Source organism: Athene noctua, chromosome 2 (genome assembly GCF_965140245.1).
Source record: "Athene noctua chromosome 2, bAthNoc1.hap1.1, whole genome shotgun sequence".
Classification (NCBI taxonomy): domain Eukaryota; kingdom Metazoa; phylum Chordata; class Aves; order Strigiformes; family Strigidae; genus Athene; species Athene noctua.
In genome coordinates this window covers 1981884-1997710 of record NC_134038.1, presented here as the reverse complement: position 1 = coordinate 1997710, position 15827 = coordinate 1981884, and the positions used below count along the sequence as shown (strand labels likewise).

The 15827-nt window shown below is 56.1% G+C and overlaps 1 protein-coding gene across 1 annotated transcript; it reads right to left on the bottom strand.

Moving 5' to 3' along the window:
• Positions 1-12890: 12890 nt before the first annotated feature.
• Positions 12891-15343, bottom strand: MAFA (MAF bZIP transcription factor A). Its single transcript, XM_074898331.1, has 2 exons — positions 15011-15343; positions 12891-14967 (listed from the first exon to the last, which is right to left on the bottom strand). The coding sequence occupies exon 2, from the start codon at positions 14798-14800 to the stop codon at positions 13934-13936; it is 867 nt and encodes a 288-aa protein (XP_074754432.1). The 5' UTR covers positions 14801-14967; positions 15011-15343; the 3' UTR covers positions 12891-13933.
• Positions 15344-15827: the final 484 nt, after the last annotated feature.

Below are 15827 nucleotides of genomic sequence, written 5' to 3'. Positions count from 1 at the left end.
CCTCAGTGCTTAAAACCGTACCCAAAGCCCCAGAATACCTTGTCACTCTGTTGTTCTGTCTTTGCCCGTGGTGCCGTGCTGCCCACAAACCTACCCTAGCATCCTCCAATGTCCCATCCCACCCCTCTTCCGTACACACCTCCTGCAGCCATGTTACCCCAAATCCCTAAAAGCTCAACAAATCCTCTGGCCACCTCCCAGCAGAGCATCCAGTATCCCCAGTCTGACCACTCAAAGGCCACAAAGCCATTTTCTCCAGCTCAAAGTCCCCCAAACTGGTCACTTCTGACTCTTCTGCTGGGGGGATTTCAGGCTTGCTGGGGATTTTTACATGGGGATCTGTATGGGAGGCAAGGGGGAAGCGTGGAGGATTGCTCTTGCAGCTTGGGTAGGGTTAACAGCTTGGAATCGGTGACTGGAAGAGGCCACAGCAGGAGACCAGTGACCCACTAACAGTCCTTTGCAACCCAAATGATTCCTGGTCTCAGGTTTCTGGTGTATCACAGAGGAAGGGGGAGCCGGGGAGGGATGGGGGGAGAAAAATGCCGACACGGTGGAAACATGAAAAATAGCAACAACAAAAGGGAGCAAAAAAATAAAAAATATCAAAGAGAATAAGTGAGTGCTGATAGCACCACAATACAAAGCAACCCTGAGCGAGCGGCAGCCTGCACCGAGCCCCCATCCCACCCTCCTTGCACCCCTCCTGCTTCCAGCCCCCAAGGAGAGACAATGCCCGTGGGGAAGGGAGCACAGCACAAAAACAAAACCTGTAGGGCCGTCAAAGGCTGGTCAAACTCCCCCTGTCCTCACCAGCTGCCACTGAAGGGTCCCCATGCCTGTGGGGGGGCAGTTCCCCAGCTGCCACATCCCCTTTGCCCCATTTCCCCAGCAGCGCTGCCTCCCCACTAACCACAACCACTGCGATGAAGGTTGGGGAAAGGAAGTGGGAAAGCCAGGTGATGGAAAACAGTGTTGGAAGCACAGGCACACAGCAGTCCCTGCCCCAAAAGTCCCTTGGACAACATAATATAACCATCAGCCAGATGGGCCAAGCCACAGCCCTCTCCCCCCTGCTGGCATTTGCAGCCAGGGAAACTGAGGCACTAGGAAAAATTATTGTACAACAGGGTTGGAGGTTCTTACTGGGAGAAGAGCCTCCTTCACCTCTCCCACCAAGGTTAAAATCATTAGTGCTCATACGGAGCTCAGCGCGGAAGCGCAACGTTAGCCCAGCGCGTTACCCTCATTATCCACGTGGCCTCATCCAGCTTCCGTATGAAGACGGCGTGACGGCGTGGGAACGGGGCTGAGCGGCACGTGCTGCGTGGGACCCCCATGCTCTACGCCATCCCAGTGAGACCCCCCCAGGCCCCGAAACACCTTATTCCCTGCTCTGAGCATCGCGGGGAAGGTTTAGGACCCTGATAAAGCCGCTCGGTCCAGCACCACGTGCTGTGCAGGATGCTCTCCTTGGCGGAGATAATGTCCAAAGATGCTCCAAGGAGCACCAACGTGTCTGAGAAGGAGTAGGGACTAAGCTGCTTTATGCCTGGGGAGGGGTGCCAGGGCGGCACCCCCCCATCATAGGGGCATTAGTAACATCTCCCCTTCCTCCAGCTCACCTGCCAGAGGGGGACACATCTGTCCCCACGGCACCAAGAGCGCCCGGGGACGGGGCATGTCCCCCAGCAGGCAGCGGGGGAACCACCGGAGCTTATTTCCCAGGGCACAGGCACAGCTGTGAGAGCAGGGACGCTGCCAAAGTCCGGGAGAAAACCACTGATTAATATCGTCCTCCGGTGGATCCCGCGCTGCAGATGTGCAGGCTGCTGACTCGGCAGCTCCTCGCAAGGAGACCTGGAGCCAGTAAAGCTGGCAGGAGCAAGCACGGCCCCGCACGGCACACAGCTCCTGGGGGGGGACGGGACAGCACAGGGGGCAAGGCTGACACTGGGATGCACAGCATGGACGCTGCCCTCCCGTCCCATAAGGTACCAACAGCAGAGAGTCACTCTGTCCCCTAATATCTGGTTGCACTCACCATCTCGGGAGCAGTATCCCGACAAGATGCTTGAGACAGGCAGCTGCCCGTGGAGAGGGTTGGGGCAGGCTGTCTGTAGGCTCAGGCAGGTGGCAATGAAACCACTTACATCAGCTCCCATGCCGGACGTTATCTTTGCAAGCACAAAGACCAAAGACCTTTTATCCCAAGGGTTTTTTTTTTTTTAAATTTTATCTTGAGAAAGGCTGAAACTCCCGACACGCTTCCGCAATAACACACCACTGGACAGCAGCATGATAATACGCACTCATATTACCCATTTCTAATTAAACCAGAGAGCCTCCTTCTCTAATGAACTAACCCATTGGAAATTAATCAGAGGGTGACCAATACCAGAGCAAAAAAGCAAGGAGAAAGACGTTGCCATCACCTGGGCCCTGTCTGATTAGACGGGGAAGTCAAGTCTCCCTGCAAACAGGAATCGACTGCCGTGCGTTGGCCCAGCACCGCATCGATCTGTGCCGTTGTGTTTAAGAATGCTAATGAGCTTGCACGGAGGCAAAAGGAAATAATTTGTGTAAGAAAATACGGCTCTTGATGGGGTGTTATTTCTAGGAGGAGTTGATTCAACACCAGCTCGGGAACTTCATCATCGGAGGGGTCAGGGGACTGCCCGGAGATGTGGCAGCAGAGAAGGAAGGTCCTTGGCTATGGGGGTGATTTCTCTGCTGGACGTGGTGGTGGATTTGGGAAGGATGCCTGGTGCAGACCCCACACAGACAGGGCATGGAGGGGCCAGACGGGATATACAAGCATCCCTAAAAGAGAAATGCAGTCCCCAGCTGGGGACAGACTTTCACCTGAAGGCTCCATCCCTCCCATCCAACCACCTGGTAAATCACATCCATTTCATTGCCCGTCTGTCCCACCTCAACCACCTCCAGACCCTTGTCCGTCCTTCCCACCTGGTAAACCATCCCCCTGTTCATCTCTCCCACCTCAACCACCTCCAGTCTCCTGCCCATCCTCCCACCCCATCACCAGAACCACCCCTGGTGCTTCCCACAAGGCCCAGTCCACACCGAGGCCACCATGTCTCCCCTCCCAGTCCCACCACCGACCTCTCACAGAGCTCAGGAGAGGAGCACCAGGGAAAGCTGGTGCCAGATGGGTCCAGCTGTTGCAAAACTAGGCTCATACATCTTTAACCACGGCCCAAATCTTTGCCAGCTGTGCATTTGTGATGGGCGAGAAGGAAGCCAGACCTGCCTCACCAGGACCTTCACACCTCCCTTCCAGCACAGTCCCATCAATATTTCATACCTGACCTTGTGGCTTTGGCAGACTTTTGTTTGGTTTTCGTTGCAGTTTTCTTCACTCTTCCTCTGTTCTCTGTCCCGGTGCTTCCTCAGCCAGCACTAATGCCCCATCCCAGGAGAACCCTCGGGACCCCCACGCTGGCTCCTGAGATATTCACGGGCGGGAACATGCAGGGAGGCTGCATGGGGTGGCCTTGCTGCGATGGCAGTGAGCATGGTCCCGGCCCGCGGGCATGGTGGAGCATCCTTCCCTCCTCTCCTTCCCCAGCCTGTCCCAGAACAGGGCAGGGGAAGAGCCACACGCAGCAAAAAGCCCTTTGGGGGGAGCATTAGCTGAGCTCCTAACTGCAATTAAAAATGAGCTCCTGGGTGTCTCCTGTCTGTGCTTGCAATGAAAGGGGAGAGAAGCAATGAGCAGCAGAGCCTTTATTTTAGGGACTATGGACGACCACGAAGGAAAATTATTTTAATTTTGGTTTATTCTCTTTTTCCCAATGGCAATGCTGTCCTGGGAAGGTTTCACTGTTGAAAGGAGACAGTACCTCTGCAGCCACCACGCTCGACAGGGATAGAGGACGTCATTCCTGTCACCTGAGGCCTTTTTATCCTCTGCGGTCACAGTGGAAAGGCTCATGTCTCCTCTCCTGAATTCAACTCCTTCTGGTGCGCTCTGGAGGTGCTGGGGTTTGCTGTGCATGAAGTCACCTCCCCAAATGGGACCTGAGCCCAGCCTGGTCCTCCCCCTCCAACTATCCCATGAGGCTTTCTTGCAGGGACCCCAGCCAGGAGCAGGGAAGGAGCAAAACTCTCCCCATCCCTCTCCCAGAGCAATCAAAAGGGAAAAATCTCAATCCCACAGTTTTCCACCCTAATCCTGCTGCCTCTGGGCAGCTGGACCATGACAACCCACCTGGGCAACATGTCCCTTCCTTAAAACTTAATCAGCAACTGATGAATATTTCACAAAGACAAACAGGCCAGGTAGATAGGGTCAATCTTTTATTCATGAGCATCGGGGAAGGGAAGGCTGTGGGTAGAGAGCTCCAGGCTCAGCCGGGTTGTGGACATCTCCCAGTGAAGATTTTATGGCCAAGACCTCCTGCATGGCTGACGCCCATCCCTGTCCTGTGGGCATCTCGGCAGCATCCATGCCAGGAGATGGTGACGTCCCACCAGTCCCTGCCATGGGACAGACAACCACGTTCCCCCTCTGATTTACCCTGTGGCACCAGCTCAAGGGAGGAGGCAGCATGAGAGCACCGGGGAAGCAGTGTGGGGTGAGATAAGCCCAGGGCTGAGGTGCACCAGCAAACCTTCGGCCAGCCCAGGAAGAAACCCAACTAAAAACCCCACCTTTTGCCCCAAGCTGAGCCTAAGATTTGCCTGAATATTCATGGTGATCATTTTTTGGAGTTGCAGCCAAGGCTGGGCTTGCTGGGGAAATGTGATCACAGATGCTTTTCGGTACCTTGCCCACTCCACTCTGCCCGTAGCCGCATCAGAAAGTCCACAGCTGTGGCCACATTTTTGGAAAACCAACCCTTAAATCCAAACCCTGCTCCGAATCGAGCAGCGCTGGACCAACACTGATCTGGGCTGTACCGACCCTCCTGCAAGGTAAAAAAAATACCTCCTCCTGCATCCTGGCTTGTAAAGAGTCCCCAAATCCCTTTTCCAAACCAACCCCAAACCCATTTTGCATCCACAGGCCAGGCAGGTGGGAACCGCGCACTGCTCCGACCTGGCTCTATTCACATGTAACAGACATGAGTCCCTCTGTAATAACATGTTTAATTAAACGCAGCCTGGCCACAAAGGCTGGCCTGACATTTAACTGGCATCTCAGAAGATGCTAACGAGGAAGACGTTAATTACCCAGCTTATTAGATGTCCGCATTATTAACATAACCCTGATGGAATTAACTTGATACAAACTATCCCACAAATATTAATTACCTAAAACTTCCTCGTAACTCGAAGGTATTAATAAGACAGTAATTATGTATGGATTGTATAGCTGCAAGTTAATGACATGGCAATTTGATTTGTCTCTGAGAAACGCGATAAACCCGAGGAAGTGTTCTCCGAACAATCAATTGATATTTAATTAACGGACAGAACCTGTCGGCGTAAATCTAAATTAAACGCCCGCAACGTCTTGTTCAAAGTGTTATGACAAAGGCTCCCGGGATGTGCCAGCACGGCAGGGGGTCTCCCGTGCCACGCGGTGGGGTTGCCGCTGGAGACAGCGAGCACCAGCACCTCCAGTCTCCATCCCCTCCAGTGCATGAGACCATGGATGTGTTCTTCCTCCTCTTCTTCCTCTCTGGCCTGAGGAGTCCTTGGGCTGCTCTGAGTTGATGAGGGGATAACGCTCACAGCCCCCTCTGCTATTCAGCATCATGCTCACCTCCACCACAGGCCCAGATCCGGCAAACACATCCCCGCCACGGGCCCTTCCACAGCTCGCGCTTGAGAAAACGGTTGAAAGTCTCGAAGGGCTCGCGATGGTCCCTCCAGCCACCCCATGGTTCAGCAAGAAGACCAAGGGCTAGAGACTCTCCGCTGTTGCCCAGATGAGAGACTGGTCAACTAAGCAGAAGTGGGAGCAGTAAACTCTTGGGGTACAAGGTGTTTGGGCATGAAAAATCTCCCAAAAGAGGCCTCAGAAAGCAAAGGACCCGCGCTAAGAGTTAAGGGGGACGGTGAACATGTGGGGTGTCCCCTCAGCCTGAATTCCCACTTTGTGGTTGTCATTGGCCAGGCCTTTCTTTTTGATCTGCACATGCCATGGCCAAACTGAAAACCCCGAATACACCTACCTCAGCTCCCCCAAAAGCGGCCTGACACCAGCGGGTCCTTCCTTTCAGCCGGCTGATGAAAGCACTCCTTCTCTCCCTTGGGCTTTGCGCCTCGCAGCTGGAAGTGGGCCAGCAGCCCTGTCCCCACGGCGAGGAAGATGATGGTCCAGCCCCTCCATCTCTTTAGCTGTCAACTCCTCCAACTACCAGCATCATCCCCCAGACAGGCAGGATGAGACCCGCGGGAGCAGGGGAAGAGCCGGTCCTACGGCGCCCACCGCCCAGGAGAGGTTGGCAGGACGAGGCTCCCCTTCGCCCTCCCAGCCGCCTCCCCCACCTCTTCCCTTCCCTTTATGTAAATTGAAAATAACAATTAGTTTATTTTTGCTTGTGCAAATTACAGCTCGCACGCTCCCAGGGAGCAGACAGCTGCCAGGGCTGCGCTGAGCTCTGCTCCAGCCTCGGCCTGTTACATGAATAAATAACCTGGTGTTGGGGGGCAGGGAGGATGCTCTACCTGCCCCCCCCCCCCTTCCCTCTGTTCTTATCCACAGAGAGGAAGGAAGGGGGGGGGGGGGGCGGAACTCCAAGGAGCCTTTGGATTTTACTGGCTGCGTAATTAGGCGCTAAGCTGATGAGTTAATTGGGGAGTTTGGCAGGCAGGGATGAGGAGCTGTGGGGCCAGTGTGGGGGACAAGGGGGTGCCTGGGAGTTGGGGATGATGACACCAAGGAGAGCTGCTCTGCCTGGGACAGCAAAGGGCCGTGGCTCGTGGGGCCTCATCGCCACCGGCCCGGAGGACTGACCCGGCCTTCGTGTTTCCCGCTTGGCAATGCGGCTGGTTTCCCTGTGCAGACACACGGATCCGCATCCTGCACCCCACCTTCTGCAGCCTACATCCCCCCTCCTGCACCCCACATCCCCCCTCCTGCACCCCACATCCCACCTCATGGACCCCACCTACTGTACCCCATCTCCTGCACCCCACATTCCACATCCCTCCTCCTGCACCCCACATCTCACTTCATACATCCCACCTCCTGCACCCCACATCCCGCCTCATGGACCCCCACCTCCTGCACCCCACATCCCTCCTCCTGCACCCCACATCCCACCTCATGGACCCCACCTCCTACACCCCACATTCCACCTCCCACCTCCTTCACCCCATATCCTAGCTCCACCATGCCACATCCCACCTCCTGCACCCCACATCCCACCTTCTGCACCCTAATCCCACCTCCTGCACCCTAATCCCACCTCCTGCACCCCACATCCCATGTTCTGCACCCTAATCCCACCTCCTGCACCCCTATCCCACCTCCTGCACCCCACATCCCACACCCTGCACCCCACATCTCACCTCCTGCACGGTGTCGCGCAGGTTTACACACGTACATGCACACATGGGTATCGGTACACACACCTGCAGGCAGTGATGGGCAGGGACAAGTGATAGCACCCGATTAATTGTTATCAGACACGCCTGGAATGAGTTGGCATTGCCGGTAACTGTCAGCGTTGCATCCTCACTGGAGCTCGTCCCATCGGGTGGGCTGGGCAGTGCCGGGCTCCTTCTTGCTCCTTGCGTGTGATCCAGCACTTCCTCTTCCCCCGGCACAGCCACAGCCACGACACTGCTCACACAGCCGCAGGGAGCATCCCATATCCCATTTGTCACGTCCCTTATCCCGCATCCTGCTGCCCACACCCAGCATCCCACATCCCACTACCTGCATCCCATCCCCTGCATCCCACGCACTCCACGCACCTCCTGTATCCCACCTCCTGCATCCCAGCCCCATATCCTGCATCCCACATCCAACGTCCTGTATTCCTGCTTCCCGTCACTTTCTTCCTGTATCCTATATCCCACCTCCTGCATCCCATACCCCGCAGCTCACATCCAACGTGCTGTATCCTTGTATCCCACATCCCACCCCCATATCCTGCATCCCTCTACCTTCATCCCACATCCAATGTCCTGTGTCCTTGCATCCTGCATCCCAGCTCCCGCATCCCACATGCTCCACGCACCTCCCGTATCCCATATCCCACCTCCTGCATCCCACCTCCAAAGTCCTGTGTCCGTGCAGCCTGAATCCCACCTCCTGCATCCCATGTCCTGTAGCCTTGCGTCCTGCACCCCATCTCCTGCATCCCACCTTCCCTAGGCTGTATCCTTGCATCCTGCAGCCCTTCTCCTGCATCCCATATCCCATCTCCTGCATCCCACCTTCTACATCCCATAGCCCGTATCCTACATTCCACAACCAATCTGTCCATCCTGCATCCCACCTCCCACCACAGCATCCACCCAAACCGAAGGAATCTGGGAATCAAAACCCAGCTGCGGTCCTGTTCACGGTGTGCAGGGGATGGTTTCCCACACGCCGGCCGTTGGGAAGGACCTCGGCTCCCGCTGGATTGGGGAAATATCGGTGCAACAGGGACGTGCTGGCTGGGGGGGGGGGAGGCAAAGGGCTCTGCATTTCCCTAGGAATAAATCCCAGCCGCAGGGATGAGCCGGGCAAATGCCAAAGCAAACAAGCCTATGGGCTGGCAGAAGCACATGAGCTCCGTTTTCTAAGGTGATATATTATATATATGTATTTTTATATTTATATATGTTGAGCAGGTTCCCCGGGACACAGGAGCGTGGAGGAGGCAGCCAGGCCCAGATCACAGGAGGGAGACAACACACAAAAAGCAAACTTTACCCGAGCCAGAATATAAAAGATTGTCTCGAGCCAAAAAATATCAGCTCCAACCCGAGCCCAGGCACAGCTTGCAGCGTGTCAGCCCCGAGGACGGCTCGTCCCACACGGCCTCTCGGAGCCAGCGCCAGGGCTTTTGTTTTGGTGAGGGATTTATTTTGCTGGGAATTTAATAAATTCATGCTTTTTGAGTGAATGCAGCCCCAAATTCGTGCATGTCCAGCATCCCACCTTGCTTCCTAACCATGATTTAATATCCCAGGGCTGGAGTTACGTTACCAAGATGTCAGGGCTTGAGCAGAACAGGCTGTAGCAGTTCTGTGGTGAACCCGCTGGGTATTAACATCAATAATCGAGGAGGAAGGAGCAAGGGGGTATTTCGGTGGTGCCGCATTGATGAGCCTGTTGCAGTTTTCTGCCTGTTTGCAGACACCCAGTTATCTGGAACCATCCAGTTAATCGCTACTTGGGGATACCGCAGAGTGCAGGGTCCTGGCTAGTGGGTGGCTTTGCCGGGGGTTATAACTCATTTTTTGGGTATCTATGTGTGCTTGGGCAAGGTGCTCCGGGATGCTGCTTGTTTGGGATGGAGCATCCCCCCCAAAATCATCCATTTTCCCTACTGGAAGAGATGTGTAAAAATCCGTCAGCGGGAACAGCTTGGAGGAGTTCTGGCTGTTTCCCAGCCCAACGATGCCCGTGGTGCTGTCAAGCGCTCACCAAGGTGTAAGTAAAGCTTGAAAATGGCTTTAAAAAAAAAGCTTTGGCAGGAGGTTTGTCCCCCCACACCCCCACCCTGAGAGGCAGCCACCCCTTTGTGCACGCCGTGCGGTGGCTGCTTTCACCCCCCTCAGGGCTGCAGAGCCAGGCTGGAGCTGGGGTGCAGGGGATGACCAGGATGGGTGCAGATCCTTGCAGGAGGGAACCTGGGGTGGCCCAAGGTCCTGCAACCCCCCTGCAGATCCCAAAAAGCAGCAAGCGCTTGGGGAAGGGAGCTAGCCCCACTAGGAAAAAAAAAAAAAAAAAATCAGGAAAAATGAGGGGGGAAAAAAAAAAGCTTTAAAAAGCAGTCAGAGCAACCCCAAAATCCACACACCCTCTTGTAACATGCACATGTGGCGCCCCACAAACATCCGCAGCCCTGCGGCACGCTACGTGGGTGACACGCCGATGTGTCACCCCGTCCCACAACACCCCCCCCCCCAGCCCAAAACATGTGCCAACACGCTCTGACCACGCAGACGCAGCCCCGCGACACTGCGCAAACCCAGGGTCCTGCGGCAAAGGTCAACACAGCGCAGCCGCCCCCCTCAAAAAAAAACACTGCAAAGCCAAGTAGGGAGCACCCAGACACCCCCTCCTCATCCCACAGTGCAGGGAGAGGGCTCAGCCCTCCCAGCTCCAGCGAGGAGACAAGTCATAAACCAGCCCCATTCGGGCATAAACCGCTTTAGTTTTTATTATTTATTCACCAAACAGGAGCACGGCCGGCTCCAGGCCAGCCACCCCCAGGCAGCGCTGGGAGCTTGAGCACCCCAGCAGCAAGTCAGGGTGATGGGAGCGCTGAGGGGGTGTCCCTGACTGCACCCCAACTCTGTAACTCTGCCCCCAAACCTCCCCAGGGAGCTGCTGTGGGAGGGGGTCACCAGGGACTACCACTATTAACCAGTGGCATTAATGCCCTGCTCTGGTGATTTCCAGGAGGTGCTGGAAAAAAGTAAATGAGTGGGGAACAGGAAAAAAAAAAAAAAAAAGAAAATCACAGTTGGGAGTCACATCCCTGCTCCCATGCCCAAAATTGCCCTTGGAGGATTGGAGAGTAAGGGGATCACTGAAATAATTTGGTCGAGGAACAGCAACACCGTAAGAACCAGGTTGTACCTTGCCCGGCTTGCTGCAACCCCCAGCAAAAAAAAAAATTAAAATTAGAGGAAGGAGATGGAAAAGCCAAGTGGTGCCGGGCACCAAGGAACGGGGAAAAAAATCGGGAAAAGCTTTGCTCTGGCGAGGCGGTGGGGAAAGGCAGCGTGGGGCAGGAGGCGATCGCAGCTGCCCCACGGGTGTCTCGGAGCATCACACCGGACCCCAAACACCCCCCCCAGCCCCAAAGTCAGCTCTGCTCCTCCAGCCAGCCCCGGCATGGCTGGGAAGCGGGGTACCAGCCCTCGGGGACACACGGGATGTGCCCATGGGGAGCACAGATCACAGCAGGATTGGGGGGCAAGAAAATAGATGGGGGGGAATGAGGTCCCCGGGATGGTTTGGGGAACGCACTGGCCCCAAACCCCTTTTTCTCCTCCCAAAACTATTATTTAGACAGCTAGAAGCGCTCTCCACCCTCCAAAAAAACCCAAAACAAAACCATGCCAAGGTGGGGAGGATGTTGGGAGAAAAATTTGGGGATTAACCCACCGGGGAGTTGCGATTCACCCCCAAAAAACCAGGCAGAGGCGGCAACGTCCGGCGAGAGGCTGCACAGGCAGCAGGACGGGTTATTTTTATTTAGAGCCAGGTTTACAAAGCTTCCCCGGATCTAAATAAGAATAGGAACAGGGGATAAACTCCCCCTCACCAGCCTTCCCCCCCCTTTTCTGCCCAGCCCTGGTGTATCAGGCATGGGGCAGGGGTCCCTCCGTGCGCCCCAGCCCAAAAACCTGAGCCCAAAATCACGCCGAGCTCAGGCTGCTCAAAACCCCTCTGGACACAAAATAAGACACCAAGAAGCCCAAAGCAGCTGAAGAAAAAAAGGGTGGTGAGGGCTGGGGGGCACAGGGGAGGCAGAACTAGAGGGTCCTGGGGCCACAGGCACCCCCATAAAGCCCAGGGACAGCCGGTCTCAGGGGGGGTGCATCAGCACGGCGGTGATTTATGGGGGGCGGCAGGAGAAAACACGCTGCAGCCAACGTGTCGGGGCAGCTCCTGGCTGGGGACCTGCCATGGCCGAGCCTGGGCACAAATATAGGAGGGAAAAAAAATATATATATATAAAAAATTATATAAAATACTGAGAAATACGTTGGACCAAGGGCTGTGTCGCAAATTGCCCCACCGAGAGTGGCACAGCCGGGGAAAACTGCGAGCGGGGCGGCCGTGCTCAGGCTTCCCAGCAGCGTGGAACAGTCCCCAAAACCCCCAAAACAGTTGAAAAAAAAAAAAAACCACCAACCCTAAAGATTTCCTGTAAGGAAGGCGTGTGTTTGGTTTGGGGTTTCTTTCCACACACCCCACCACAGCCCGCTCCCCCCTCACCCCGTCCTTTATTCTAAGAACTCAGCAGGGAGAAGCCAAAAGGGGACAGAAAAATCATTTATTACCGTTTAATATCAAGCCAGCAGCTCACTGGGATGATGTCGGACAAGCTGGGACCAAACTGGATCCAGGCTGGGGCGAAGGTGACTTTTCGGCAGCCACGGGGACGAAGGTCTCCGGGGCGCCTTGGGACCCTCCGGCCGGGGAAAAAAAAACACAGTACCCGGCTGGAAAAAAAAAAAAAAAAAAAAAGGCAGAAAAAGTGAAAAGCCAGAGTTCAGCGGGGCACAGTCGATGGTGGTCCCTGGCTCGCAAGTGATGCTCAGCGCCGGATTTATCCCTGCGAGCCCCCCACGCCGAGACCCCTCGCCCGGCCGCGGCTCGGGGAGGGTTTTGACATCGGTACCAGGATTCAGACAAACAGCAACACACCCCCCCCCCCCCAAAAAAAAAAACAAACCCACAAAAACAAAGCCCAAACAACAAAACAAACGAAAAGGCAATGCTGCGGGCCCCCCCAGTTGAGAGAAAACCCGACCCAGGCTCTAGTTGAATATAAGTTTTTATCTTGATGCAACATCGTTAAAACCGTCACAAATCGAAACAACAGGTCGTTAAAAACGCTTCGCACGATCAGTACCTAAAATGCACCAGGCTCCCAAGCTCGCTTTGTCCGCAAGACCCTTGTGTTTTCCCCAAGATTAATTTTTTTTTAATGGTTTTTCTTTTTTAAATAAGCAACTTGTTAAAAAAAAAAAAAAAAAAAACACCACCCCGCTCCTCCGCGCAGGATCAAGCCCCGCTTTCGCTCCAAGCACAATTGCACAAATTATTATTTTCTTTTTTTTTTTTTTCGCGCAAGAAATAATGTGCATTTTTCTTTCCTTCTTTCGACATCGAGGTTAAAATAATATTCCGTTTCCCGAGGGTTAATAAATAAATCTGGTGCATAGTGAGATAGCAGCCAACCGTTTGCAGTCCATATATTACTATATTGCCTTTCAGGTCACCGTAGAATTGTTACCTCTCCCGCCCCCCCCCCTCCCTATTTTTAAGAGCATAGATAATTTTAAATCTCTATAAAACAGTATTATTTAACCCAATTGATTCCTGTATATAGTGCATTCGGCTTCTTCCCAACATCGTTAAATTAACTCGGATATTATTTGCATGCTATTACATACAAACTTTTAAGACTCGTGTATTTTTTTTTTCTTTTCTAAAGGATTTTGGTTTTTTTTTTTTCGTAAATCACCAAGCAAAATATAGGCTCAAGGAAAAAAAAAAAAAAAAGGCAGAAAACTAACTAATTTCTACATATTTACAAGGGTGAATAAGTTAAATGTGGCTCAGGTTCGCCGGCCGGGAGGGGGGTGCGGGTGGCGGGGCCGGGCAGGGCGCAGCGCTGCCAGGGCCCCCCCCGGATGATCCGTGGAGACCCCTCGAAAGGAAAAATAATAAAATCAGGGGTAAAACACGCAGGACAAGGGGTTGGGGGGGGGGCGTGGGGGGAAGCCACCTGGATGGCGCTGATGCTCCGGGGGAGGGGGGGCGGCGCGCCGTACACGTCCCGCATGCAGGCTGGCTCCGGGTCCCCCCCCCACCCCCGGCGCCCCGGGACCCCCCTCTCCGAGTCCCGATGGGTTGGGTGGGGGGGGTTCAACTTCCCCTCCCAAAAATTTCAGTGGGGGAAAAAAAATATTTTTTTTTTATACAAGCAGAGGGTTTGCTCCCCTTACATGGAGAGGAGGAAGAGGGGGGGGGGGGGGGGGGGGGCAAGAAAAAAATAGGGGATCTCTCCACACCCCCACACACACACCTCACACCCCCCGGGTTTGCGGCTCACATGAAGAAGTCGGCGGCGGGTTTGGGGGCGGCGGATGGGGAGGGCTCCCTTGGGAAGCCCCGGCCGGCTAACTTCTCATATTTTTCTTTGTACAGATCCCTTTCCTTGGCCAAGCGGGTCACCTCCTGCTTGAGCTGCTCCACCTGGCTCTGGAGTTGACATTTCTCGTTCTCCAAGATGTGTCGTTGCTGGACCCGCTTGTAACGGCAGGATTGAGCGTAGCCTCGGTTCTTCAAGGTCCTCCTCTTCTGCTTGAGGCGGATCACCTCCTCCTTGCTGAAGCCCCTCAGCTGCCGGTTGAGCTCCCGCACCGACATACTCACCAGCTGATCGTCGGAGAAGCGGTCCTCCAAGCGCAGGTGGTGATGATGATGATGGTGGTGGCCGGGATGGTGATGGGCGGCCGGGGGGAGCTCCTCACCACCGAAGGGCTGAGGTCGGAAAGGCTCGTAACCTTGATGGTGATGATGATGATGGTGAGGGGCACCGATCAACGCCTCCACCGCGTCCTCCGGCGTCAGGTTGAGAGCTTCGGGGTTGAGGTGATGCTGGTAACCCGACATCCAGTACAGCTCCTCCAGCTGAGGTTTGGAGCCCAGGGAGGCGGCGGTGGTAGTTGGGGGACCGGGGGCCGGTTGCCCACCGGGGCTAGGAGCGCAGAAACTGGGCGAGGAAGGCACGGAGGAGCAGGGCGTGCTGAGCGGGGTGGAGGAGAGGGAGCCGGCGGGCAACCGGTGGCACAGCCGCTCCGCCTCCGCCGGTTCCTTCTTCACCTCGAACTTCATCAGGTCGAAATCGTTCACGTACTCGATGGCGAGGGGGCTGGTGGGCAGCTCCGCGCTCATGGCCAGCTCCGAGGCCATCTCAGTCCATGGAGGGACCGGGGGGTGAGCCCCCGGGCACCGCCGCTCGCCGAGGGTTCAGGGGCCCGAGGGCTGCGGGAGCCTCCTCCGAGCGGGGCTTCGGCCGCGGGTCGAGCCGGTTGCCCCCGACGGGGCTCCGCTCCCGGGTTGAGCCGGGCTCCGGGAGCCTCCGACGGGGCTTCGCTGCGGGCTCAGCCGGGCTCCGGGAGCCTCCGACGGGGCTTTTCCTTCAGCCGGGCTCCGGGCCGGTTTCTCTCCCCCCCAGCCACCGGGAAACGGAGCCCCGTGGGTGCGGGAGCGGGCGCTCTCCAGCCCGGCTCGGCGGGGCAGGTTCCGCCGCTGCCTGCGGCCGGTTCCCAATGGCGAGGAGCAGGCAGCGCCCTGCCCGCCCCTTCCTGCCTGCCCTGGCACCTGCCCCGGCCCCACCTCCCCGGGCTGCGAGCCTTCTCCTGCCCTCCTCCTCCTCCTCTTCTTCCTCCTCCTCCCCCCGGACACGGCGCCCTGGGGATGGGGGCCGCACCCCCTGCCCGCACCCCCCGCCCTGCCCGAGCGCTGCCCGTGCTCGGCGCTGCCGCTGCCGGGCGGCTGAATGGAACCCGCCGCTTTATATACGGGGGAAACGCGGCCCGGCCACGCCTCCCGAGGCGGGTTCAGTCTCTTTTCACCTATCAGAGAGGCGTTTTCCCGTCGTGATTTGCATATCCCCATGGCAACGCCCCTGGGAGCTTGTCAATCTCGGCGGGGACGGGGCTCGGCGCTGCCGGGGCTCGGGCATCCCCCCCCCCCCCCCCCCACTTCCCCGGGTACCACCGGACCCACCATGTGCCTTCACCCCCGCGGCTCCCCCCATCCCCCCTGGGCCCAAACCGAGCTGAGGAAACAGCGGGCAAAAATCCGGAAAGAAATTTTAATTTCTTCCCAAAGAAACGGGAAACATCCAGAAAGGGGATTATCGAGCCCAAAACGGTTGAGGCACCGCGGCCTCCTGCACCCCTGGGGGTGCCAGGCACGACATTGGGGTGCAGCC

What these genes read in the sequence shown, in the direction of transcription:
- MAFA (XM_074898331.1), bottom strand. Translation starts at nt 14,800, where the DNA reads ATGGCCTCGGAGCTGGCCATGAGCGCGGAGCTGCCCACCAGCCCCCTC.